At 41.3% G+C, this 23,437-nt stretch overlaps 1 protein-coding gene across 1 annotated transcript in view; it reads left to right on the top strand.

Annotated features, from left to right (window-relative positions):
- PARD3B (par-3 family cell polarity regulator beta) overlaps window positions 1-23,437 on the top strand; it is a 538,536-nt gene that overhangs the window by 203,803 nt on the left and 311,296 nt on the right. Inside the window, exons 12-15 of the mRNA XM_060281957.2 lie at window positions 5,159-5,332; window positions 13,191-13,314; window positions 20,399-20,495; window positions 22,062-22,177. Of these exons, the coding sequence (XP_060137940.2) occupies window positions 5,159-5,332; window positions 13,191-13,314; window positions 20,399-20,495; window positions 22,062-22,177 (511 nt within the window). The remainder of the gene's footprint in view (window positions 1-5,158; window positions 5,333-13,190; window positions 13,315-20,398; window positions 20,496-22,061; window positions 22,178-23,437) is intronic.

Below are 23,437 nucleotides of genomic sequence, written 5' to 3'. Positions count from 1 at the left end.
CGCTTCCCAAAAGTTTTTTATCTTAGGACACCCCCACCACATATGAAAAAATTCTCCGTTAGCTGTTTTGCATTTCCAACAAGCCTTATTTTGTAGTCTGTACATTTTGGCTAGTTTGACCGGGGTCAAATACCAGCGATAGGTCATCTTCATAACGTTTTCCTTTAAGGCTGTACAGGCGGTAAATTTTAAATTTTCCTGCCACAGTTTTTCCCATGCCTCCATTTCTATATTGTGCCCAATATCGATTGCCCATTTTGTCATTGATTCCTTCACTGCCTCGTCCATTGTGTGCCAATCTAGCAGTAGGTTATACATTTTAGACAACGTTTTTTGGTTACTTCCCAAAAGTTCAATTTGAAAATTAGATTTCTTTTCTTCAAAACCCAAATTCTTCCTATCCTTCATAAACAAATCATTAATTTGGTGATATTGTATCCATCCTGCCAGCCTATCCTTTATTTGTTCATATGTCTTCAATTTAAATCCTTCTTTGGATTTAGTCACTATTTCCTCATATGTTAACCCCTTTTTATCCATGTTAATTTTCTGAATTGCCAACACATTAGCCGGTGCTACCCACCAAGGTGTTTTTTTCTGAAGCAAGGCTAAAATAAAAAATTCCTTCAGTTGCACCTTAAAGACCAACTAAGTTTTTATTTTGGTATGAGCTTTCGTGTGCATGCACACGAAAGCTCATACCAAAATAAAAACTTAGTTGGTCTTTAAGGTGCTACTGAAGGAATTTTTTAAAGATATTTGAGGTTGCTTCCCCCCCTGCAATTCTTCACTGAAACATGCACACACAGTCCCATGCTTAAAATTTGTTATTACAAAAAAATGAGGTGGTCTTGCTGTCTTCAGTCCAAACTTTCAAAAGATATCCCCCCCTAAAACCATATGACAACTATTAATACAAAAGAAAAAAATACAAAAAAAGAATACGGCAAGTTTTCTTTACTTACTGAATGAAACTGCAACTTCCTGTTATTGCATACACATGCAGCCACACAAAAGCAGAATCTTCCTGTCTCCTCCCCCTCTCTTCCCCATAACCAATCACCAATGGCCCTTTTGGGGAGAAAGTGGTAAAAGAACTGCAATGGAACAATGGCCAAGTGTTCCTGGATGACTCTCATTACCCGGATCAATCTGAGTTCAAGTCTGGTTTTGGGCAGTGCTACTCTTCTGGGGGGACGCAGGGGGACGCATACCCCTAAACATTTTGTGAATCTTTGTGCTTTTGTCCATTTACTGTACAGTGGGACCTTGGTTCTCAAACTTAATCCGTTCTGGAAGTCCGTTCCAAAACCAAAGCGCTCCAAAACCAAGGCGTGCTTTCCCATAGAAAGTAATGCAAAACGGGATTAATCCTTTCCAGACTTTTGAAAACAACCCCTAAAACAGCAGTTTAACATGAATTTTATTTTCTAACGAGACCACTGATCCATCAAATGAAAGCAATAATCAATTGCACTGTACAATAAAATAAATAAGTATATAAAAATTAAAATTATTATTTTTTTCTGCACTGATGGTAGTCCTTGTTTGGATGGGGGGCTTTTATCCTTTTCTGCAGTCACACAATCAGTCAATCAATCACTCACTCAATCAGTAGCTGAACTGGGTTCCACACAGTCACAAAAACAAATTAACCAAAGATGCCTCAAAAACAAAAACGCAAAATAGCAAAATACAAAAGCACCAGACTTAATCCATTCCAGAAGTCTGTTTGATTTCCGAAATTTTTGAAAACCAAGGCACAGCTTCTGATTGGTCCGGGTGCCCCAGAAACAATAGCTGACAGCAGCATTGGCGTTCGGCTTCCGAAAAACGTTTGAAAACCGGAACCCTTCTGGGTTTCTGGCATTTGGGAACCAAGGTGTTTTAGTACCAAGGCATTTGAGAACCAAGGTTCCACTGTACAGCAGTGTGGCGGGGCCTTTCTTTCTGCCACATCCCGGATGTAAAATTCCCTTCCTGGAGAAAGAGATGTCTGCCCCTGGACTAGTGGTCTTTCAGCACCAACTAAAGGGGAAAAAAACAACAACCTTTCCCTTCAGGTTCTTGTGAGCTGAAGGTATTGCCTGGAACAGTTGGATGGGTTGCTGCTGCAATATAATATATTGTAATTGTAATATATTTTATACATTGTTTTATTGTTTTGATACAGCTGTTTGATCCATGTATTTTTATTGAATTGATTTTGCAAGCCTGCTCTGGGATCCTAACAAATGAAAGGTGGGCTTTAAAAAATGAAGGTTGGGGGGGAGGAATTATAATAAATAATAATGCTAAAAAAAATAGCAACACAATTGTCCAAACTTACTGATGCAAGGAGAAATGGAGAAAGGAACAATTGCAAAAAATATGGGCCCTATTTGTTTGTTAAATTTGCACCCTACCCTTTCTCCTGAAGAAGCCCATTATAATGCCATAGCTGCCAAGTTTTCGCTTTTCTCGCGAGCAAGCCTATTCAGCATAAGGGAAAATCCCTGTAAAAAAGGGATAACTTGGCAGCTATGTATAATGCAACTTTATAATGTATATGATACAATAATTTAAAATAGATTCATTTAGCACAATAGATTCATTTAGCACATTTTTGCTGCTAAAATAAAATTAGGTGTGATAGTGTTGGTACCAAAGTAATTGTAGACACTTAGAGTAGGTTTAATGGAGTAGATACTTAAAAAATCTTTAAAATATTCAAGTTTAGGTTTTATTTTTTCATATGATGATATATTGAATTGTTGGTAATGTTTATTCTGACACATTTGCGTGATATTTATGTCTAGTGTGTATATTTATAGAAATGTTTCTACATTTGTATTTTTACAAGCAAAAATAAAAGAAAATACAAATTTCAATACGTGATACTCCAGAAGCTAATACGACTTTACCGTCATGACTTGTCTATGAAACCATTGCATTTAGCACTTTAAAAAGTAGAATGTTAATGTGAATATATTTTGTGGTGTTGTGACTTAAAAATGTATGTTGCGTATACAGTAATAGTGACAATACAAGGTTGTCAAAATGTTTATAAATGTTCCCGCTGTGTCCAAGATTGAGATTCTGGTTGTGAAGGATGTTGCACCACTCATGAAATGTTTTGTTACCTAGATTAGAGCTCTTGTGTTTACTATAAGTTTCCATCTCTTGCCTCACTAATTTGGTTTATTTATTTTTTTCATCCTGTTCATAACCCGTTTTTTCCTCGGTTGTGCGGTAGTGCTCCTTGTTCTGAACCCTGCTCTTGTAACAGCTTTCATCACAAGTTATAAGGAGAAAATGCTTAGTTGGACTTAGCATCAGTGTAACACAAATACATTGAATGCTTTTAACGATGGGGGTATCTGAATTGCAAATATACATATTATGGACCACTAAGATATATGAGAAATGTAAGCAACCCTGACGAGTGCTTATAGAAAACTCTTAATGAGGTTATGATTGAATCAAATTCACTGTAAGCAGCCTAATGGTTTTTCAATTCTGCTTCCTCTACTATGGGTCTTTCCCCCCCCCTTCTTCTTCTTCTTTTTTTACCGCAAACCCTTTCAGCCCATATTAGGTTTCTTCAGGTTTATGGCATCAACATGAATAATTTGAACTAAGATGTCTCTCAGATAAGAAAAAACCACTTCCTTAATAAAGAAGTACTACCATATCTCTATGATCGAGATAAAGGTTGTAGACTGTAGGGCATATTAATCAGCGGCAGGCGCTGCATCTTGAAATGACCTGCATGGCCCGCTTCCGTTTACTTCACTTTCCCTCGCTATCCTAAAGAAACCTGTGGCTTCAGTACCACACAAATCTCCACCTGAGATGTGGCAAATAGATTGAGAATTGAGAAATAGATTGACGCTTCATCATGCTTGTACCACCTGTCTTACGGCAGGGATGGGGAACCTATTGCCATCCAACTCCCATCAGGATGGCTAATGGTCAAGGATGATAGGAGCTGTAGCTCAGTAACTTCTGGACAGCCTCGCCCCCTGGTGTATTGTGGATTGTCACTCAAAATCTGGTTGGTGGTCAGAGATTTATTTATTTTTCAATGGCAAATTAAAATCCAAATGTTTCCTTAGTCCTGTGCAAGTCTTCTAGGTTGACGCTCTTCCATTTTTCTTCAGCTTCTCGTATTGTGTCGGGCCAAGAGCAACATTCTTGACAGGTTTTTTGGCACAGCTTGTTGGGTTCTGCCTTTCTGAATGGGGCTTCTGTGGTGCACTCAGAACACACTGCATGGTCCTTTGAATGGCCTGTACATTTCCACTAGTTCAGACTGAGTATCCAATGTAAGGAACAGATTTTGGAAGAAGCTGATTCTGTCAATAACAACAACAACGGATGTAAGGGTGACTCCCTACAGGGAGCCAGCCCCCATCATCCTGATGTCCACCTCGTCAAGTACAGAGAGCACTAGTGGCTCTGAAGCAGCCAGAGGGGGAGGAAGAGACTCCGGGGGGGGGGGAGAGAAATCCGAGTGAGGAACAATGGGAAAGCTTGGGGGCGGAGAGATGCAGACAGGGGCTCAGGTATGTTGGAGAGCCAGGTCACCAACCTCTCGGAGGAAACTGAAAGGGCATCGCTCCTTCCGGCGCAAGAAGTAAGGAGAGCGCCGAGAGGCAGGTCAAGGGGGAGGCATTTTGGGGTGCCCCGACTACTTTGCTGGCATAGGAACAGACGTACTCCATTGCCGGACTCTGATTCGGGATGAGAGGTCATGTTTTAAGCTGTCTCTACACTGTAAATAATTAGCACAATAAACGTATTTGAAGACAAACTGGACTCAAGCGGAGTTACTCTAGAGTAGCCACGACGACCCTCTGACAACAACAATCTGCTAAATCTGCCTTTAGTGTCTTCTCTCTGATAAGATTTGCCCTCACGCTTTGAAGTAGCCAATAACCAAGATGACATTTTTCTTTCCCCTTTGCATTCACCACTTTCCTAATAGGTTTCCCAGGTTATACACATTAATAATTTTTTAAATGAATGTTTGTCAGTTTGTGCTTTAATACTTCACAAATCCTACGCAAAACTTGCAAGCGTTTTTATTCTTATTATCTTTAAAAAGCAAATATTCTTCCGTTTATTGCTATCTGGGATTTTTCATTTTAAGATGTTTTATATCCTTCCTTTGCAGGATGGACGGCTGCGAATAAATGACCAGCTGATTGCAGTGAATGGGGAATCCCTGCTTGGAAAATCCAATCATGAAGCTATGGAGACCTTGAGGCGTTCCATGTCCATGGAAGGAAACATTCGTGGAATGATCCAGCTAGTGGTTCTCAGAAGGCTGGATAGGCAAACAGACGCAGTATGCAAAGCATTTATCTCTGTTTATGCATTTCTGGGAGATGTGTGCATCATTATGTAACAGCCGCCATGAGGAGAGGGGGCTGATACAGTTGACATTGCTATTTTTTTTTAATTTGAAAATTCATTTGGAATATTATTATTACAAAATCCTCTTAGAACCAGAGCAACCAGTTAGTATTTACATTGGGTGCATAACACTAAGGCATAGTTTGTTATAACCATGGTTTGTTCAAAGAGCAAGTACCTAGCTTGCAGGTGACCCAAGAAACAGTGTCTTGCTTCTTCTAATGTTGGGTTGTCTCCTCTACAAATACAGTGGTACCTCTACTTACGAATAACTCTACTTACGAATGTTTCTACTTACGAATGGAGCTCCGTCCGCCATCTTGGATGCTGTTTAGATAGGATTTTTTCTACTTACGAATTTTTAGATTGGGTTGCTTCGACTTACGATTTTTTTCTCCCAATTCATTCCTATGGGATTCGACTTACAATTTTTTTTGACTTACGAATGTGCATTCGGAACGCATTAAATTCGTAAGTAGAGGTACCACTGTACCTAGCTCCTATCCCACCAAAATTGTGGTGGTTAAGGACTGACACTGTCTTAATATATTACCAGTTCTCCTATCATTGGGCAGCTGCAGAAACCCTCCCCTTCTCTAGCTCTTTGGGCACTCTTTGTTCTACATTTATCAACTGCAGTCTATTAATTAAATACGTTGCCCTGTATACAGGATGGAACTTGGGGTATGAATAGTTTCAGAAAATAATTTACAGATTGTGAGAGGAGCTCCAGAATACAATTGCAACCCAAAATGATTGGGCGACCAAAGGAGGTGTTCTCCATTTAAGGAATGCGGGTGATGCTGTGGTCTAAACCACTGAGCCTCTTGGGCTTGCTGATCGGAAGGTTGGCAGTTCGAATCCCTGTAACGGGGTGAGTTCCCGTTGCTCAGTCCCAGCTCCTGCCAACCTAGCAGTTCGAAAGCACGTCAAAGTGCAAGTAGATAAATAGGTACCGCTATGGCAGGAAGGTAAATGGCATTTCTGTGCGCTCTGGTTTCCATCACGGTGTCCCATTGCGCCAGAAGCGGTTTAGTCATGCTGGCCACATGGAAAGGTGTCTGTGGACAAGCGCAGGCTCCCTCAGCCTAAAAGCGAGATGAACGCCGCAACCCCATAGTCGCCTTTGACTGTCCAGGGGTCCTTTACCTTTTACCCTTCTCCATTCATGAATTTTTAGGCAAACAACAGCAACTAACTTTGTTGAAGTCTACCTGTTTTTGCAATAGCTAAGCACTGTGGTTTAATGGGGAAGCAATACATCTTATGCTTTACTTCATCTACCATAATGTTTATATTAGAATAATTTTTTTAAAAAAAATGTCCAGTAGCACCTTAACGGTAAAGGTAATGGGACCCCTGACCATTAGGTCCAGTCATGACTGACTCTGGGGTTGTGGCGCTAATCTCGCGTTATTGGCCAAGGGAGCTGGCATACAGCTTCCAGGTCATGTGGCCAGCATGACATAGCCTCTTCTGGCGAACCAGAGCAGCACACGGAAATGCCGTTTACTTTCCCGCTGGAGCGGTACCTATTTATCTACTTGCACTTTGATGTGCTTTCGAACTGCTAGGTTGGCAGGAGCTGGGACCGAGCAACAGGAGCTCACCCCATCGTGGGGATTCGAACCGCCGACCTTCTGATCGGCAAGCCCTACGCTCTGTGGTTTAACCCACAGCGCCACCCGCACCTTAGAGACCAACTAAGTTTGTTCTGGTTATATTGGAGAAACAGGATGAAATGTCACATAGGGACATTTGTAATTCTTATTTACTGTAGTGCAACAACAGGAGTTGTTCATGCAGAATAATAGTCATAAGCTACCCTATATCAGAATTAAAAATGAAAACAACTGTACCTTTGATGTATAGTTGTGTGGAATTTTTATCAACAAATTAGGGTCCTGTTGGTCTTATGAAACAGGATCAATGACCTTCACTAAAATTTTATTTCCCCAGGAGATTTACCAACACCCCACAGTTGAATATCCTATTGAAATCCTGTACTAAAAGTTGTTTGAGTCCTGCCCCCGCCCCCCAACTATGGCTATGTACGTACGAAATGCACCCACACTTCTAGCACATTCTTTTTGAAGAATATACAACCGGCTCTTTATTGAATCAAACTCACTTTAAACAGAAATTTATTTTTTATAGGTTGTGCTTGCGGTTCAATTGTAATTCCATTTGCGGCTGAAGACTATAGCGAAATGGGGCATGACCCTTTCTCTTTTTCCCTTACCTGAACTACTTCCCTCCCTGCTGCATCCCAGCTTAGTACAGCAGAATATGTTTAAAAATCCATTATTTTCTTATTGGCTGGGACACTAATGGAACCTTTTCATGACAGCTCTGTTTCACTAGCTGAATGCTCTCTAATTAGGCAGTGTACTGATCAGTTGTTGAGCTATTGATTCTGTTGTTTATCAGAGAGCTAGAAAAGCAGATCCCCCCCCCCGGTTGCCGTTAATTTACAGCTGCCTCTCCTATTAGGTATGTGTGTTTAGTAATAGTTTGTCCCTGTGATGTATTCAGAATTCTCCATATAAGAGAATTTGTGAGTTGTATCGTAAAGGTTTGAGAACAGAATCTGTTTCCAAAGAAAGAGTTATTTTTTGGGGGGTGTCGGGTGGAATTCAGTGCCACTCTGTGGTGAACATTCCATCTGCACAAGCAATTGTAGCTCGCCCGATAGAAAGATTCCCCTCCCCGAGCACTGTTCTGGGGGTTCTCTTAAATCCCCTAGAGCCAATTTTGGGGGGTGTGGTGGGAAGGAGGTGGAAAGCCCCATGTCATCAATAAATTAAATGGCATCAGTGCAATTACTGTATTTTTTCCCTGTATAAGATGCCCCCATGTATAAGACACCCACTATTTGGGGGGACTCCAAATTAAGAAAACACCCCTCAGCATTACCCGTGTATAAGACGCAGGGCCGGCTCTAGGTAGACCCCCGGTGGCGCGGTGTGCCAGGGCGCTGGGCCGGTAGGCAGGGCGCTGCGTGCGAAGCTGCGCAGAAACCATGCTGTGCCCTGCGAGGGTGGGGGCGCCAGAGTGATCTCCGCCCCTCAGCACCAGGGCACGCGACCTGCTCGAGACTGCCCTGATAAGACGAGCCCCAATTTTAAACCTAATTTTTTGGTTTTAAAACCTAGTCTTATACACGAAAAAATACGGTAACTCAATGAAACAATGTCTGCTTAGGAGGCCAGGCCTCCTGAGCAGAGCAACTCATCCTGGTAGTTTTTGCGCCTATCAGGCAGTTGTGGGGACAGAAGATGCCCACCTTCCCACAGTTGTCGTAAGCCTCTTCCCCACTGACCAGTCCTTCCCAAATCTGAGACTTTGCCTCCTTGCCTGTCTTTGCTCTGCCCTCTTCATATCACTGTGGGTTCTGGGAGACCAGTGAGGAGAGGAGCAAAACACATTGGCTTCTTCAGCAGTCTGCCTCTTGGCCCTCCTGCTCTCCAGCTACTGATTCTGTACTGCTCTCTGCCACAGGCTCTTCCTGCTCACTAAACCCTGTTAACTCCTTAGCGTCCGAAATCTTGTCCTCCCAGTCTTCTCCCTCTGACCACTCATCATTTTCCCACCACCACTCCCTGGGCTCTGAGCCTTCTTCTCTTGGGGTTCCCCAGCTGGTTCATCCAACTGCTCTTCAGCATCCAGCCAGTCCATGACTTGCCATTGTCCTCTTTCAGGAATTGCTGCAAACTATTTGTTTTGTCTCCTTCATTTCCCTCCCAATGTATTTGACTTCTTAGCTACAGTCTTTGTTTCATTCCTACTCTTAGGTTAATAGTTGTCTTCTGTCCTCCTTCCAGACTGTCCAGGCTTGTATCACATTTTCCCCTACCTTCCAACTCCCCTCTGTTTTCTAACAATTTCTGAATTGCGAGCCTATCAACAGAGGCTTTTTTTAAACAAATAAAAAGAAATGTGCAACACCTAATACATACTGCATTAGGCACTTTATTAACTGATTGGATCAAAATGCACAAAGGCAGACATGAGAAAATACCGGTAGTTACAGTGGGTTGGATCCAGACTAAGCTAATGAAATGTAATTTCCTCAGAAATCAGTGGGACTTAGGTCACGATTAACTTATCCCACTGTTTTCAGAGGGACCCAAGTTCAACTGACTGTAGTTTGGCTGTAATTCCAACCCATTTTGAAATGGTCTAAAAGCTTTAATGAGAACTCTTTTATTAAAAAAAGAACCACTGAAAATAATTGCACCTTGAAAGCAAGATCTACTTCACCTGTGAATTCAGATTTGCGAAATAGAGGCCAAGTTGGCATGTTTTTGCAAATAGTTTTGAATGAAGGCAGAGTGCTTTTAATAGACATGGATGTGAGGGAATCGTAATCAGGTTTTTAAAAAACCAGTAGAACAGTTAATTAGTCCTTCAAAACTAATTCTGCTTAGTAAATTGTTTATTTTTACCAAGCAAATGTCAGAATGAATTTGGAATTGTTATTGATGAGAGAGGGGGAAACTTTGAAAAGCCAAAGGGTTTGCCATTTACTTCCAAAGCCATTCTGGTGCGCATTCATTACAGAGCATATGTGGCAGCCACTGAGAGAAGGGAACCAGCTGGCTGTCAGAAAATTACCATTGGCACAGTTTTTCTTGTCTTGACAAGGCTACAAGCTGCCTTCACAGATGGAGTAATAATGGGAAGCCAGTTGTGGTCAGAAGAAACGCTATTCTGCATTCTGCTTTTGATGGGCATAATCAGGGACTATGCCGAATATGCTCCGGTTTTCACTTTCAGGCCAAAAATTTGTTGTGGTAGAAATATTCCCCCCCCCCCAAAAGCACATTTGGATTCTGTGAATATCCATCTTCTTTTCCCCAGTCTTGGTTGGTGCCATTGTTTTTCCTGGATGCTGTTGCTTCAGTGCTTATTGTTTCCCAAATGCCCTTTTCTTTTCTGAATCACTCATAGGTGATCACAGCTAATCAGGAATGGTGCCACAATATTATGTAGCCAATTATGTAGCCAGTTCTAACTACACTTATACCTTGTGTTGCGTCCACTGCGGATTGCAATTTTTTTGGGTTTTTTAAATCAATTTTTATTAGATTTTCACTTACAAATCAATCATATCAAACCAATTATTCCAAATTATACAAATATATATATCTATTAAACCAAATATTATGCCAAATTATAAAAAAATTACTTCCCCATGCTTTGAATTCTTAGGGTTCTGAATATCGATAATTGATGCCATTCGAATCAACTGCGGATTGCATTTTTGTGTGTGTTGCGAATGTGGCGGACCCAGAAGTGCTTACTTCCAGGTTTCGCTGCATGCACAGAAGCGTTCTGTGTGCTTCGCACATGCGCAGAAACATTCTGTGCACTTCGTGCATGCTCAGAAGCACTCTATCACACTCAGGGCTGTCTCAAGCAGGTCTGGCGCCGTGGTGCGGGTCTGGCGCAGGTCTGGCGCCCGGTGGGCAGGCGCAGCACAGCTTCTGCATGGCTTTGTCACACGGTGCCCCCCTGCTGGCCCAGCACCCTGGCGCCCCCCGCACCCCCCAGCCTACCCCTAGAGCTGGCCCTGATCACACTTTCACGCATGCGCAAAAGCACTGCTCAGGTTGCAGACTTTTCAGGGTGCGAACGGCACCCTGGAATGGATCGGGTCTGCAACCCGAGGTACCACTGTATATGTAATTTCACTGATGGTAAGATTAATGCTGTCTACATGAATACAGTGGTACCTCGGGTTACAAACACTTCGGGTTACAAACTCCGCTAACCCTGTTTAGGGAAGCTTTTAATGTGTGATGGATTTCTGTATTTTAATGTTTGATGGATTTCTGTATTTTAGAATTTCTGTTTTGTTGGAAGCCGCCCAGAGTGGCTGGGGGAACCCGGCCAGATGGGCGGGGTATAAATAATAAATTATTATTATTATTATTATTATTATTATTATTATTATTATTATTATTATAACCCGGAAGTAGTACCTCGGGTTACAAACTTTGCCCCAGGATGGGAACAGAAATCGTGCGCCGGCGGCACGGCAGCAGCAAGAGGCCCCATTAGCAAAAGTGCGTCTCGGGTTAAGAACAGTTTTGGGTTAAGATCGGATCTCCAGAATGAATTAAGTTCGTAACCCAAGGTACCACTGTAGTGTTTTGGTTTGTTTTTTGCAAGGAATGCCAAATCAGACGAAGGGGGCATTTTGTTTCAGAAAACATTTGCAAGGTGCTGGGCCTTGCAAGGCAAGGCTGAGATCCCCAACCCTGTGGTGAGGGTCCTTTTGGAGATTTAGAAAAAAGGAACTTCACGGTTTCCCCCCACATCGTGTTTCTTTACATAACACGCACACACTTTGTGATTCACAATTTATTTCCATGTTATGAAACTGTTACCACTATGTGGGCTTTAAACTGGATTTGGATAACAACAACAACAACAACTACAACAGCAATAATAATAATTTATTATTTATACCCTGCTCATCTGGCTGGGTGTCCCCAGCCACTCTAGGTGGCTCCCAACAGAATACAATCACCACCCAGCCTTACTAGGGTGAGCAATCCACAAATGGGGAGCTACCGTAGAAAAGGCTCATGTTGCTGCCCTCTGGACCTCTCATGGTGGAAGCACACAAAGAAAGGCCTCGGATGATGATTGCAGGGTTTGAGTCAGTTCCCAGATTAAGACTGCAGTGACATCATACCACCTCATTTTGTTGTTGTTGTTTAGTCGTTTAGTCGTGTCCGACTCTTCGTGACCCCATGGACCATAGCACGCCAGGCACTCCTGTCTTGCACTGCCTCCCGCAGTTTGGTCAAACTCATGTTCGTAGCTTCGAGAACACTGTCCAACCATCTTGTCCTCTGTCGTCCCCTTCTCCTAGTGCCCTCAATCTTTCCCAACATCAGGGTCTTTTCCAAGGATTCTTCTCTTCTCACGAGGTGGCCAAAGTATTGGAGCCTCAGCTTCACGATCTGTCCTTCCAGTGAGCACTCAGGGCTGATTTCCTCAAGAATGGATAGGTTTGATCTTCTTTCAGTCCATGGGACTCTCAAGAGTCTCCTCCAGCACCATAATTCAAAAGCATCAATTCTTCGGCGATCAGCCTTCTTTATGGTCCAGCTCTCACTTCCATACATCACTACTGGGAAAACCATAGCTTTAACTATACGGACCTTTGAAGGCAAGGTGATGTCTCTGCTTTTAAAGATGCTGTCTAGGTTTGTCATTGCTTTTCTCCCAAGAAGCAGGCGTCTTTTAATTTCGTGACTGCTGTCACCATCTGCAGTGATCAAGGCCACCTCATTTTAGGGGCATTAAATGACATAAATATGGTGGCTTCCAACTTGAGGATTCTAAGAAGGAGGAGTAGCTCTGCCACAAAACAAGAAATGGCAAAGAATGTGCAGAAGAAGTAGGTCAGTTATGCCCTTCTGCCCACTAATCTTCTTTTTCCAAATTGGAGTTGAGAGAATTTATGGCTCAGCCTCAAGTGCAAAGAATGGGATTCTTGGAAATTTGCTGCAGTAATTGGGATCATTACCTACATAGTGGATTAAATTCTAGGACTCCTTTCTAGCTGGATATCTCTTTGTTTCTTCATCAATGACTATTGCTGCCTCTTTTTTTAAGACTGTTTTGCTGTTTTCAGCTCTGAGCATTGATAATATGCAATAAACACTTCATAAATAATGTACAAAGTGAGTAGCAGATAGGGAGACTGATATATCTAGTGTGCTGGTTAGCCCTCTTTTCACATCAATAAATTTGATCCGTCTTCCTCTTAGGAGCCTGCTGTACCATTTCCAAAACTGGAGCTTGAGGGAAATGTTAATTCTACAACCATCCCGAGATGGAGTGATGCTGCTGTGCAGTGTTTCGTATCATGCCGCCCTCAGGAGAGGTTGAAAGGTGAGCGCTGCGCATCCTACTTTAACTTTTGCTTTAAACTTTTTTCATTTGGTTTTTTTGGGGGGTGGCGCTTTGTTTTCAGAAACTCTTCAGCTTTGAAGGCAATTAATTAGAGTAAGTGCAGACATGAAGATTTCAGGGAAGGTGCAAGAGCTGACTCAGAACCAGCAAATTAGATTCCTGGCACAAATTCCACTTTTTAAGTGACAGTTTCTAGCTTGCTGGCCCAACACATAAGGCTGGATATAAAACAGTTACAGGTGGAAAGTGTAGCTGTAGTGTTTGTTTCCTACAGTTCTTCATCCCTACGTTCTTAAACTTGTGTATCTGGTTTTAAGGTGGCACCCAGTGTTGCTTTTAGTGACTTGTGGATGTATTCTTAGTTACATGTTTTCAATATTTTGCGTCTATTGTTTCCCAGTGCTACTTTTCTACAAAACGAGGTGCCACAACTCACAACAAATGTCTCCCTTGTTCTCTTATAATGGCAGTGGCATCCAACTGAGTTCCGGCTGGAAGTAAAAAAAAAAAGCCCTGTTGTTTGCTTTGTTAGATGTAACGCACCTTAAAAACTCTGGATTATATTATTATTATTCTTTTCAAAATACATAATACATAATAAAAATAAGAACAAAACAAACCAATAATGTGTATTGCTTGCAAACACATGCAAGTCCAAACAAGGCAGTTTTTGGTCTTTTACTTCTATTCACAGAAATGATTTATTTTTATTTTCTACTGTAGCTGAACACACCTATCCAGCTTGGACCATATTGATGCTGATAATAATAATAATAATAATAATAATAATAATAATAATAATAATAATAATAATTTATTATTTATACCCCACCCATCTGGCCGGGTTCCCCCAGCCACTCTGGGCGGCTTCCAACAAAATATTAAAATACATAAATCCACCAAACATTAAAAGCTTCCCTAAACAGGGCTGCCTTGAGATGCCTTCTAAAGGTCTGGTAATTGTTGTTCTCTTTGACCTCTGGTTGGAGGGCATTCCACAGGGTGGGTGCCACTACTGAGAAGGCCCTCTGCCTGGTTCCCTGTAACTTGGCTTCTCGTAGGGAGGGAACCGCCAGAAGGCCCTCGGCGCTGGATCTCAGTGTCCGGGCAGAACAATGCGGGAGGAGACGCTCCTTCAGGTATACTGGACCGAGGCCGTTTAGGGCTTTAAAGGTCAGCACCAACACTTTGAATTGTGCTTGGAAACGAACTGGGAGCCAATGTAGGTCTTTCAGGACCGGTGTTATGTGGTCTCGGCAGCCGCTCCCAGTCACCAGTCTAGCTGCCGCATTCTGGGTTAGTTGCTTGACCTCATGTAGGAGTGTTTGCAGCCAATCGCCATTCAGCGAGAACCAGTCTGAGGTTTTCTGTAGCTTTCTTGCCTGCATTGCAGTATGGGGAACCAGTGGCTCTTCACAGGCTATTAGAGTACAAATGGCAGGGCTTTAAATTCTTTGAATCGATAAATCAATAAATTAATATGAGTGTGAAGGTTGTGATTGTTCATGTAGTTGTGTTGATGCAAAGAGGTTAGCTTGCATTTATCCGTAGATTGCAGATTCTAGTAGTATGGAATGTAGAAAGATGATCTCTAAAATGTTAGCCATGTTTGCACATAACTCTGAGCCAATTATGTCTGAGCACAAACAGCAGAAGCTGCTTGCTTTCCAGGGAGGTGATTGCAGCCACTTTACTCCTCCCTGATTCTTTTAGTGCCCGATCGGTACCTATTTATCTACTTGCCCTTTGACGTGTTTTCAAATTCTTTTAGTTCATTATGCTGTGGCAGGGTTTTAACTTAGAGCAGGGTGGTTCCAACCTCCCAGACTTTAACACAGAACCTTGGGAGGGGGGGCACACTGAATTAAATTTCCATATCATAAAGTGTTTGCAATATATTCTCTCTCTCTCTATATATATATATAAAATTAAATGCATAGATTGAATATATGTATTTGTTAAAACAATTAATAATACACAAGCAGATGTATGTGCTTTCATTAACAACGCAGACATCGCCTGGATTAACCCCCCTCCCCACAACAATGGCTGTGTCAATCAATGAACAAGGCGCAATGTTCTACTGTCACAGAGCGCGCTGGCCAGCACATGACACGGAAAAAAGTTGGAGCTAACTCTTTACAGTGGTACCTTGGTTCTCAAACGTAAACCATTTCGGAAGTCTGCTCCAAAACCAAAGCATTCCAAAACCAAGGCGTGCTTTCCCATAGAAAGTAATGCAAAATGGATGAATCCGTTCCAAACTTCTAAAAACAACCCCTGAAACAGCAAGTTAACATGAATTTTACTATCTAACGAGACCATTGATCCATAAAATGAAAGCAATAAACAATGTACTGCAGTCACACAATCAATCAATCAATCAGCAGCTGAACTAGGTTCTACACAGTCACAAAAACAAAACAAAAAAGAACTGCAAAAACAAAAACGCAAAATAAATAGCAAAAACAGACAGACCTCAGTGTAACACACAAAAGAGAAGTGTAACACTCAGATCAGAAGCGTTACACTCAAAACGAAAGTGTGGCACTCAAAACAGAAGTGTAAAACTCAAAACGGAGCATGTTTGGCTTCTGAAAAAAGTTTGCAAACCGGAACACTTCCTTCCAGGTGTGCAGTGTTTGGGTTCCAAGTTCTTTGAGTACCAAAGCGTTTGAGAAGCAAGGTACCACTGTATTAGAAAAAAACACAATCTTCATAGACGTGACTGAGTGTCAGGCCTAATGAGCATAGCAGCTCATTCCCTGTAGGTCTTACTCCATGAAATCGGTTGCAAAGACCAAAGGTCCCATCCTCCTGACAGCCGTCTTATGTCTCCTCCTCTCCAGGGCTTCTTCCAAGCAATCAAAGACTGTGCCTGCATGCCGCCTGTCTTTGCTCTGCCCTTTTCATGCCTCTCCTGGTTCTGGGAGTCTCACTCACTGCACCCTAGTAAGGAAAGATAACCATTTGCCACAGCATCAGTGGTAGTTCTGCATACGCTGTTCCAATGGATGCATGGAGCCAGACCCCCAGATTCAAGCGAGTGGGAACATTTTGCTTGTTATAGAGCTCTCATGCAGATAAGGACCTGCTGGTTTATGGGGTCTTCCCTTAAAAAGGAACACACCCATGTGTTCGGCTGTGGATGAGGAGAGAGGGAATAATTGATCCTTAAAATATTAGGTAAGAATTACGTTGGCATACATAACTGAACAAATAAATTTCATTTGAGGTGGAGAGGTCAGGACTTCTGACTTTGGGATCATGTGGTCAGCATGACTAAGCCACTTCTGGCGAACCAGAGCAGCGCACGGACACTCTGTTTACCTTCCTGCCAGAGCGGTACCTATTTATCTACTTGCACTTTGACATGCTTTCGAACTGCTAGGTTGGCAGGAGCTGGGACAGAGCAATGGGAGCTCACCCCGTCGCGGGGATTCGAACCGCTGACCTTCTGAAAGGAAAGCCCAAGAGGCTCAGTGGTTTAGACCACAGTGCCACCCGCATCCCTTGTACTTCTATAAACCCAGCACAAATACACAGGTCCTCTACCAACTCACTTTGAGTTTGAAAAGAAATATAATATGCTTGTAAAAGAGAAAATATAAAGCAAAGATTTTTATTTAAAAATAACCTGCTAAATGATATCCTTTTTATATATAAAAAAAAACCCAAACACAAATCTGCTTTGCCTATGGGTAGTTGAATAAAAAAATCTTTAAAATCCAATATTGAAATGCGGGCATTCATTCTATTTTTATATGAATAATCTAATACTTGCCACCCAGAGGTCCTCAGTTTGTTCCTCTGCCAAACTGTTGTGCAGAGACAGCATTTTTTTTTTAGTACAACCTCTTCAAAGAAGTCTTACTTCAGTGCCAGCAATTTCACATTTCTGTTGCTGAAAGATTACTGGAATCTGCCTCATCAGAAGCTTTGTAACTTCCCAAAAAATTACCAGTCTGCCAAGGGATTTGCTGTCATCTTTGTGGCTAAGTAACAGGTTTTTGTTCTAATGTTTGCCCTAAGAAATTGCTCTGGAAATTAAGTGTAAGCAAGAATAGATTACAGAGAGAAATGTTACTTCATACCAAGGCAGTGAATTTTAGTTGGTTAATCATCTATCACATATGCAATTCGTTAATGATTACATTTAAATATGTATGTTATCCTCCCCTCATAATAAGGTGGCTTTTTCAGATGTTAAGGCGAGTATAAGAAAACACAAAATTTACTTCTTCTTTTTAGCAAGCCATTCATTCTAGAATATAAGGCTATATTCAATATTTTTCTTCTTCATTGTCTATTAGTCAATACACTAGAATGGAAATAGCATATCTTTAACTTGAAGTTCTACTATTAAAATTGGTTCCCATGGATTAATCAACTAAAGCTTGGGTTGATTGATCTACCAATTGAAAATTACTACAGTTTGCAATCCTCATTACAAAGGCAAAACTTTTTCCAGCCTCTGTTTCATCAGGCTACAGTCATGCTATTAATTCCAGATGTCATTAATTCAGATTTATTTATGCATACAGGAAGTCCCATTGTGTCAGCGCAGTTGATTTTGCTCCCTACTAATTCTGGCTTGCCTTGACCGAAAAACAAACAAACAGGACTGTCGTGCATTTAGGACATATTAATATGAAGTATTGGCATTAATAGTTCCAAAATATCTACATCCATTTCTGTATGTTTAAGTTAATGACCACTTTCCTTTTTTGTGGAGAGGGTCTTCAGTTTCTCCAGAAGCTCTCGTCTCATTTTCAAATTACTTCAGCTCCATATCAAACCACTTGATTATAGTGATAGATCACAGATTGAAATAGGTTCTGGTGTACAGTTTTAGCTCAGGATAACAGATACTATAAATAAGCCTTATGTCAATGAATACAAGTTTTTGTATAATACTTCATGGACACGTCTCCCTGTGGCAACCAGAAATTTAATTCTGGCAACCAGCAGAGAAAGACTTCCATATACGCTCAAGTATACATGAGTGATAAATGCTTTAAAAGCAACTAGCAACAAGGATAGAGTTCCTCTTTCAAATCTGCTATAAAATTTGTTTAGATTATGGGGTGATAGTCAATGAAGTTTTACTAAGAGTAGGCCCATTGAAAGTAATGAACCTACTTTACTTAGGTTCTTTAATTTTTGGTAAAACTATGTTGAATACCACCTATGATGTGCATTTAACATAACAGAAGAATAGCATCCTCCTTTACCTCATAGACTAGCTAGCTAAGGCTTAATTTTTTCCCCCAAGAGCACGATGGTGAGGTCTGTAGATGAAACTGTGTTAGTCTTACATCCCAGAAAATAACTTGCACTCCTCCTGCCCTCAGAAATGCAAGCATGTAAGCAAAGTTCCCTTACTTTTCTCTCCTTCTCAATTCACTAAAAAGAGAACAGAAAAACTGTTGGCAACCAAAAAGGCCAAAAAAAGAAGAAAGTTTTTTGACACTGTGTGGACTTCCCATTCCATTCAGAATTGAGGACTTGATTAAGCTGCAGCTTCTTTCAGTGTAGGAAGAACTACTACTGTATACAGTTGGCAAATGAAGTTCTTGCCAAGGCTTCTTCTTCGCTTGCCCCACTTATTTTAGAGATGGTTCGAGAAGTCGCTGGTGCCATTCTGCTTGGGGGCCCACAAAACCCTTAGGGCTGACCTCTCTACTCTGCCTTGGTCAGGCCACACCTGGAATACTCTGTCCAGTTCTGGGCACCACAATTTATGGAGAATGTGTGCAGAGAAGGGCAACCAAGACGATCAAGGGTTATGAGGGTTATAAGGAATGGTTGAAGGAGCTGGGTATGTTTAGCCTGGAAAAGAGGATACAGTGATACCTCGATTTATGAACACAATTGGTTCCGGAAGTCTGTTCATAAACTGAAGCATTCATAAACTGAAGCGAACTTTCCCATTGAAAGTAATGGAAAGTGGATTAATCTGTTCCAGACGGTCCGCGGAGTACTTAAACTGAAGCGTTCCTAAACTGAAGCGAACTTTCCCATTGAAAGTAATGGAAAGTGAATTAATCCGTTCCAGATGGGTCCGCGGCATTCGTAAACCAAGGTGTTCATAAACCAAGGTTCCACTGTACAGTCATACCTCGACATCCGAACACTTCGACTTCCAAAGGTTTCGACTTCCAAAGTTGACAACCCCGGAAGTCTTTTCGCTGCGCGTGTCTGGCGTGTGCGTTCTGCTTCACGCATGCGCCAAATGCGCGCTTCAACATCCGAAAACCTCGACTTATGAAGCGGCCGCGGAACGGATCGTCTTTGTAAGTCGAGGTACCACTGTACTGATAGGAGATATGATAGCCATCTTCAAATACTGTATCTCAAAGTCTGTCACATAGGAGAGAGAACAAGCTTGTTTTCTTCTGCCCTGGAGGGTAGGACTCAAACCAATGCCTTCAAGCTGCAAGGAATGAGATTCTGAGTAAACCTCAGGGAAAAAAATTCTGAAAGTATGAGCTGTTTGACTGTGGAACGGTATCCTTCAGGATGTTGTGGACTCTCCTTCCTTGGAGGTTTTTAAGCAGAGTTTGGATGGCCATCTGTCCTGGAGGTTGGGTCTACTGTACAATTCTATGAATCTATGGCCTAGCCCCAATTTGTAGATAAGAGAGAGAAAATAAATGCCCAGACAAATGCTTAGAAAAGATAAAGGCCTGTTGGTGTGCTGCAGCTATGCACCTATTGAATGTTTTATTCAATTCTTAGTTCAGTGTATGTTCGGTGTGTGAGAGACTATCTGCTGAAATTAATAAAACCAATATAAACTTTGACTCTTTTCTACCATAAGGAGGATTTCAATATGTTTATCTTTAATTATGCATGTTCAAATGGAAAAAATCAGGTCTTTTGAAAATCCTAAGGGATGTATTTTCTGCTTGGTGTAATTTTAATTCTAGTTTGGAGATTTTTTTATAATTTGTTATTAGTTTCAAGAGACATGCAGGTTCGGTTCCTGATCAGCAAACAGACGTAATATATTTGTGGTGCCGTAGTTTATTACTCCTCCTCTCCCCCCCTTTAATTTCAGAGCTTCATACATCTGAGAGCGGCATTGCTGAAAATGAAATCCCACCCCCTTTGCCTCCACATCCTTCTGATGAACTGCTTGCAGATTATAATCAAAGGTTTGGAGCTGCTTACTATTTATAACTTTATTTTGGGTGATAGGAATGCTTTTCCAACACGATATGTAAAAAAACGACAACCATGTTGCTTTATGACATTTAATTTGCATCAGAACACATTTATTTATTGCTTAGATGTAGTTTTTTAAAAAATCTTCAAGGATTATTATAGTATACATTAACACCAACATTATCTTCAGTTGAGGCTAATAATATGCCCCACTTTGGTGGTATTCTGGAATGGGGTTTGAAACTGGTTAAGAATCTTAGTAAGTGAAATGATTCATATATGGTATTTAACTCTGAGTAGGTTGGCTAAGATTTATAAAACAGAATCAGATATGTGTTGGAAGTGTAAAGAAGTGGAGGGAATGTTTTTTTCACATGTGTTGTACATGTAAAAAGGTAAAAGTGTACTGTGGTGCCTCGATTTACGAATTTAATCTGTTCCGAAGGCACCTTCGTAGGTCGAAAAATCCGTAAGTCGAAAAGTGCCGTTAGGAACACGATTTCCCATAGGAAAAAAACCCTATCTAAAAACACCGCGGCTTCCCTTCGGATGTTGAGAAATTCATAAGCGTGCGGCCATTTGCCCCATTCGTAAGTCGAAAAATTCGGTTGTCGAGTTGTTCGTAAGTCGAGGTACCACTGTATTAGGAAATGATTTATAATGAATTGAAAAAAAAATGTTTAAAACTACTTCCCCCCAAAAAACCAGAGTCCTTTTTGTTGGAAATAACTCAGACAGAAATTTCTAGGTGTCAGAAAAGGTTATTTACGTATGCAACAACCGTGGCCCATGTTTTGTTAGCCCCCAAATGGAAAGTGAGCAAGCTCACAACCAAAGAGGATTGGCAACTTAAATTGACAGATTATGCAGAACTTGCAGATTTAATATATAGAATAAGAATAGAATAACATCTAGAATAAGTGGTAGAGATCTGAAGAAAGTAGCTTCCTCCTGTGCCTTGCATATGCTTGGAAAGGGGGATTGTTTGCAACTGAAGTGAGAGAGGATAACGTAGAGAAAGTTTTGCAGAAATCTGTTGTTGCTGCATCTGGCGCTGTCAGTGATTTTAAAGATTTGCCTGAAACTGGGAAGGATAAAATGTAATCTCAGCTGAAAAATGAAGCATCTTACAAGTTTGGGCTTTAGTTTGTTTGATATTTGGATAGTCACATACCTGAACTTCGGAACTGTGTAGCACCTAGCAGCTAGCATTTCAAAAATAACTTACGTTGAAGATATGTATTAAGCAGTAGGACTCTTTTCTGCCTTTTGATCCTTGGTGAACCTTTAATAAGCCTTATTAATTACTGAGATGGTCCACAAAGTGGACAGACCGGATAAAACCTGCCTTTTTTTTTTTTTGCTCTGGTTATAGCTCTCCTAAGTAAAGTCAGATTTAATAGAGGCAGTAACTCATGTAAGAAATTTAAATTGCATTATAACAGAGAAGGGAAAATTCGTTTCTATTTCATAGGGTTTAATTACTTCATTTGTTTTTGAGCTGGTGCCTATTTTATTTCATTCTGTTTTATTTGCGGCATGGCTTCTTTCCACAGCTCAGTAGCAGATTCAGCAACATACTTACGAGATCAGCACATCAACTTCAGATCTTTGACACTGGCCAAGCAGACAGAATCAATTAATCTGAAAGCCTCCAAAAGCATGGATCTTGGTAAGATGGGGTGGGGAGATACCAATAATTCTTTTTAGCCTCATCATTTATTTCCTGCTTTTGGTTCCTAGCCACACATGCATTGGAAGAAAAACGTTATTAGGGCCAACTAATGCAGGCAACTATGCAGGAAATGCAGGAGAAATTTCTCTGCATTTTATTTTTGCTGAAAGCTGCTATGGAACTCGCAGTTTATCAGAAACGACTCAGTTCCTCCTGCTGTTTGTTTGGTCAAAATCGCCATGCAGGTATGAACAGTTGATCCAGGAGGATATTATGGTCAATGGTATCAAAAGCAACTGGGAGATAAAGGTCATCCAGAATGGGGACCAAGGCTGATTCAGTCCCAAAACCAGTACTTTTTTATTTTTAAAAAAATGGTTAGAGTCATTTTGACTCAAGAAAATCACCATTTTGTAGATCAAATCAGGGGGGGGGGAATACAGCAGTACCTTGGTTCTCAAACGCCTTGGTACTCAAACAACTTGGAACCCAAACACTGCAAACCCGGAAATAAGTGTTCCGGTTTGCGAACTTTTTTCAGAAACCGAACGTACTCCATTTTGAGTGTTACACTTTCATTTTGAGTGTTACGCTGAGGTCTGTCTGTTCTTGCTATTTATTTTTTGTTTTCGTTTTTGCGGCTCTTTTTTGTTTTGTTTTTGTGACTGTGTGGAACCCAGTTCAGCTAGTGATTGATTGATTGTGTGACTGCAGTTTATTGCTTTCATTTTATGGATCAATGGTCTCGTTAGATGGTAAAATTCATGTTAAATTGCTGTTCTAGGGGTTGTTTTTAAAAGTCTGGAAAGGATTAATCCGTTTTGCATTACTTTCTATGGGAAAGCACGCCTTGGTTTTGGAGCGCTTTGGTTTTGGAACGGACTTCCAGAACGGATTAAGTTTGAGAACCAAGGTCCCACTGTACAGTAAAGGGACAAAAGCACAAAGATTCACAAAATGTTTAGGGGTATGTGTCCCCCTGCGCCCCCCCCCCCCAGAACAGAAGCACTGCCCCAAACCATACTTGAACTCAGATTGATCCGGGTAATGAGAGTCATCCAGGAACACTTGGCCATTGTTCCATTGCAGTTCCTTTACCACTTTCTCCCCAAAAGGGGCATTGGTGATTGGTTATGGGGAAGAGAGGGGGAGGAGACAGGAAGATTCTGCTTTTGTGTGGCTGCATGTGTATGCAATAACAGGAAGTTGCAGTTTCATTCAGTAAGTAAAGAAAACCTGCAGTACTTTTTAGTATTT

Source organism: Zootoca vivipara, chromosome 1 (genome assembly GCF_965207765.1).
Source record: "Zootoca vivipara chromosome 1, rZooViv2.hap1.1, whole genome shotgun sequence".
Classification (NCBI taxonomy): domain Eukaryota; kingdom Metazoa; phylum Chordata; class Lepidosauria; order Squamata; family Lacertidae; genus Zootoca; species Zootoca vivipara.
This window is presented reverse-complemented; position numbering and strand designations above follow the sequence as displayed.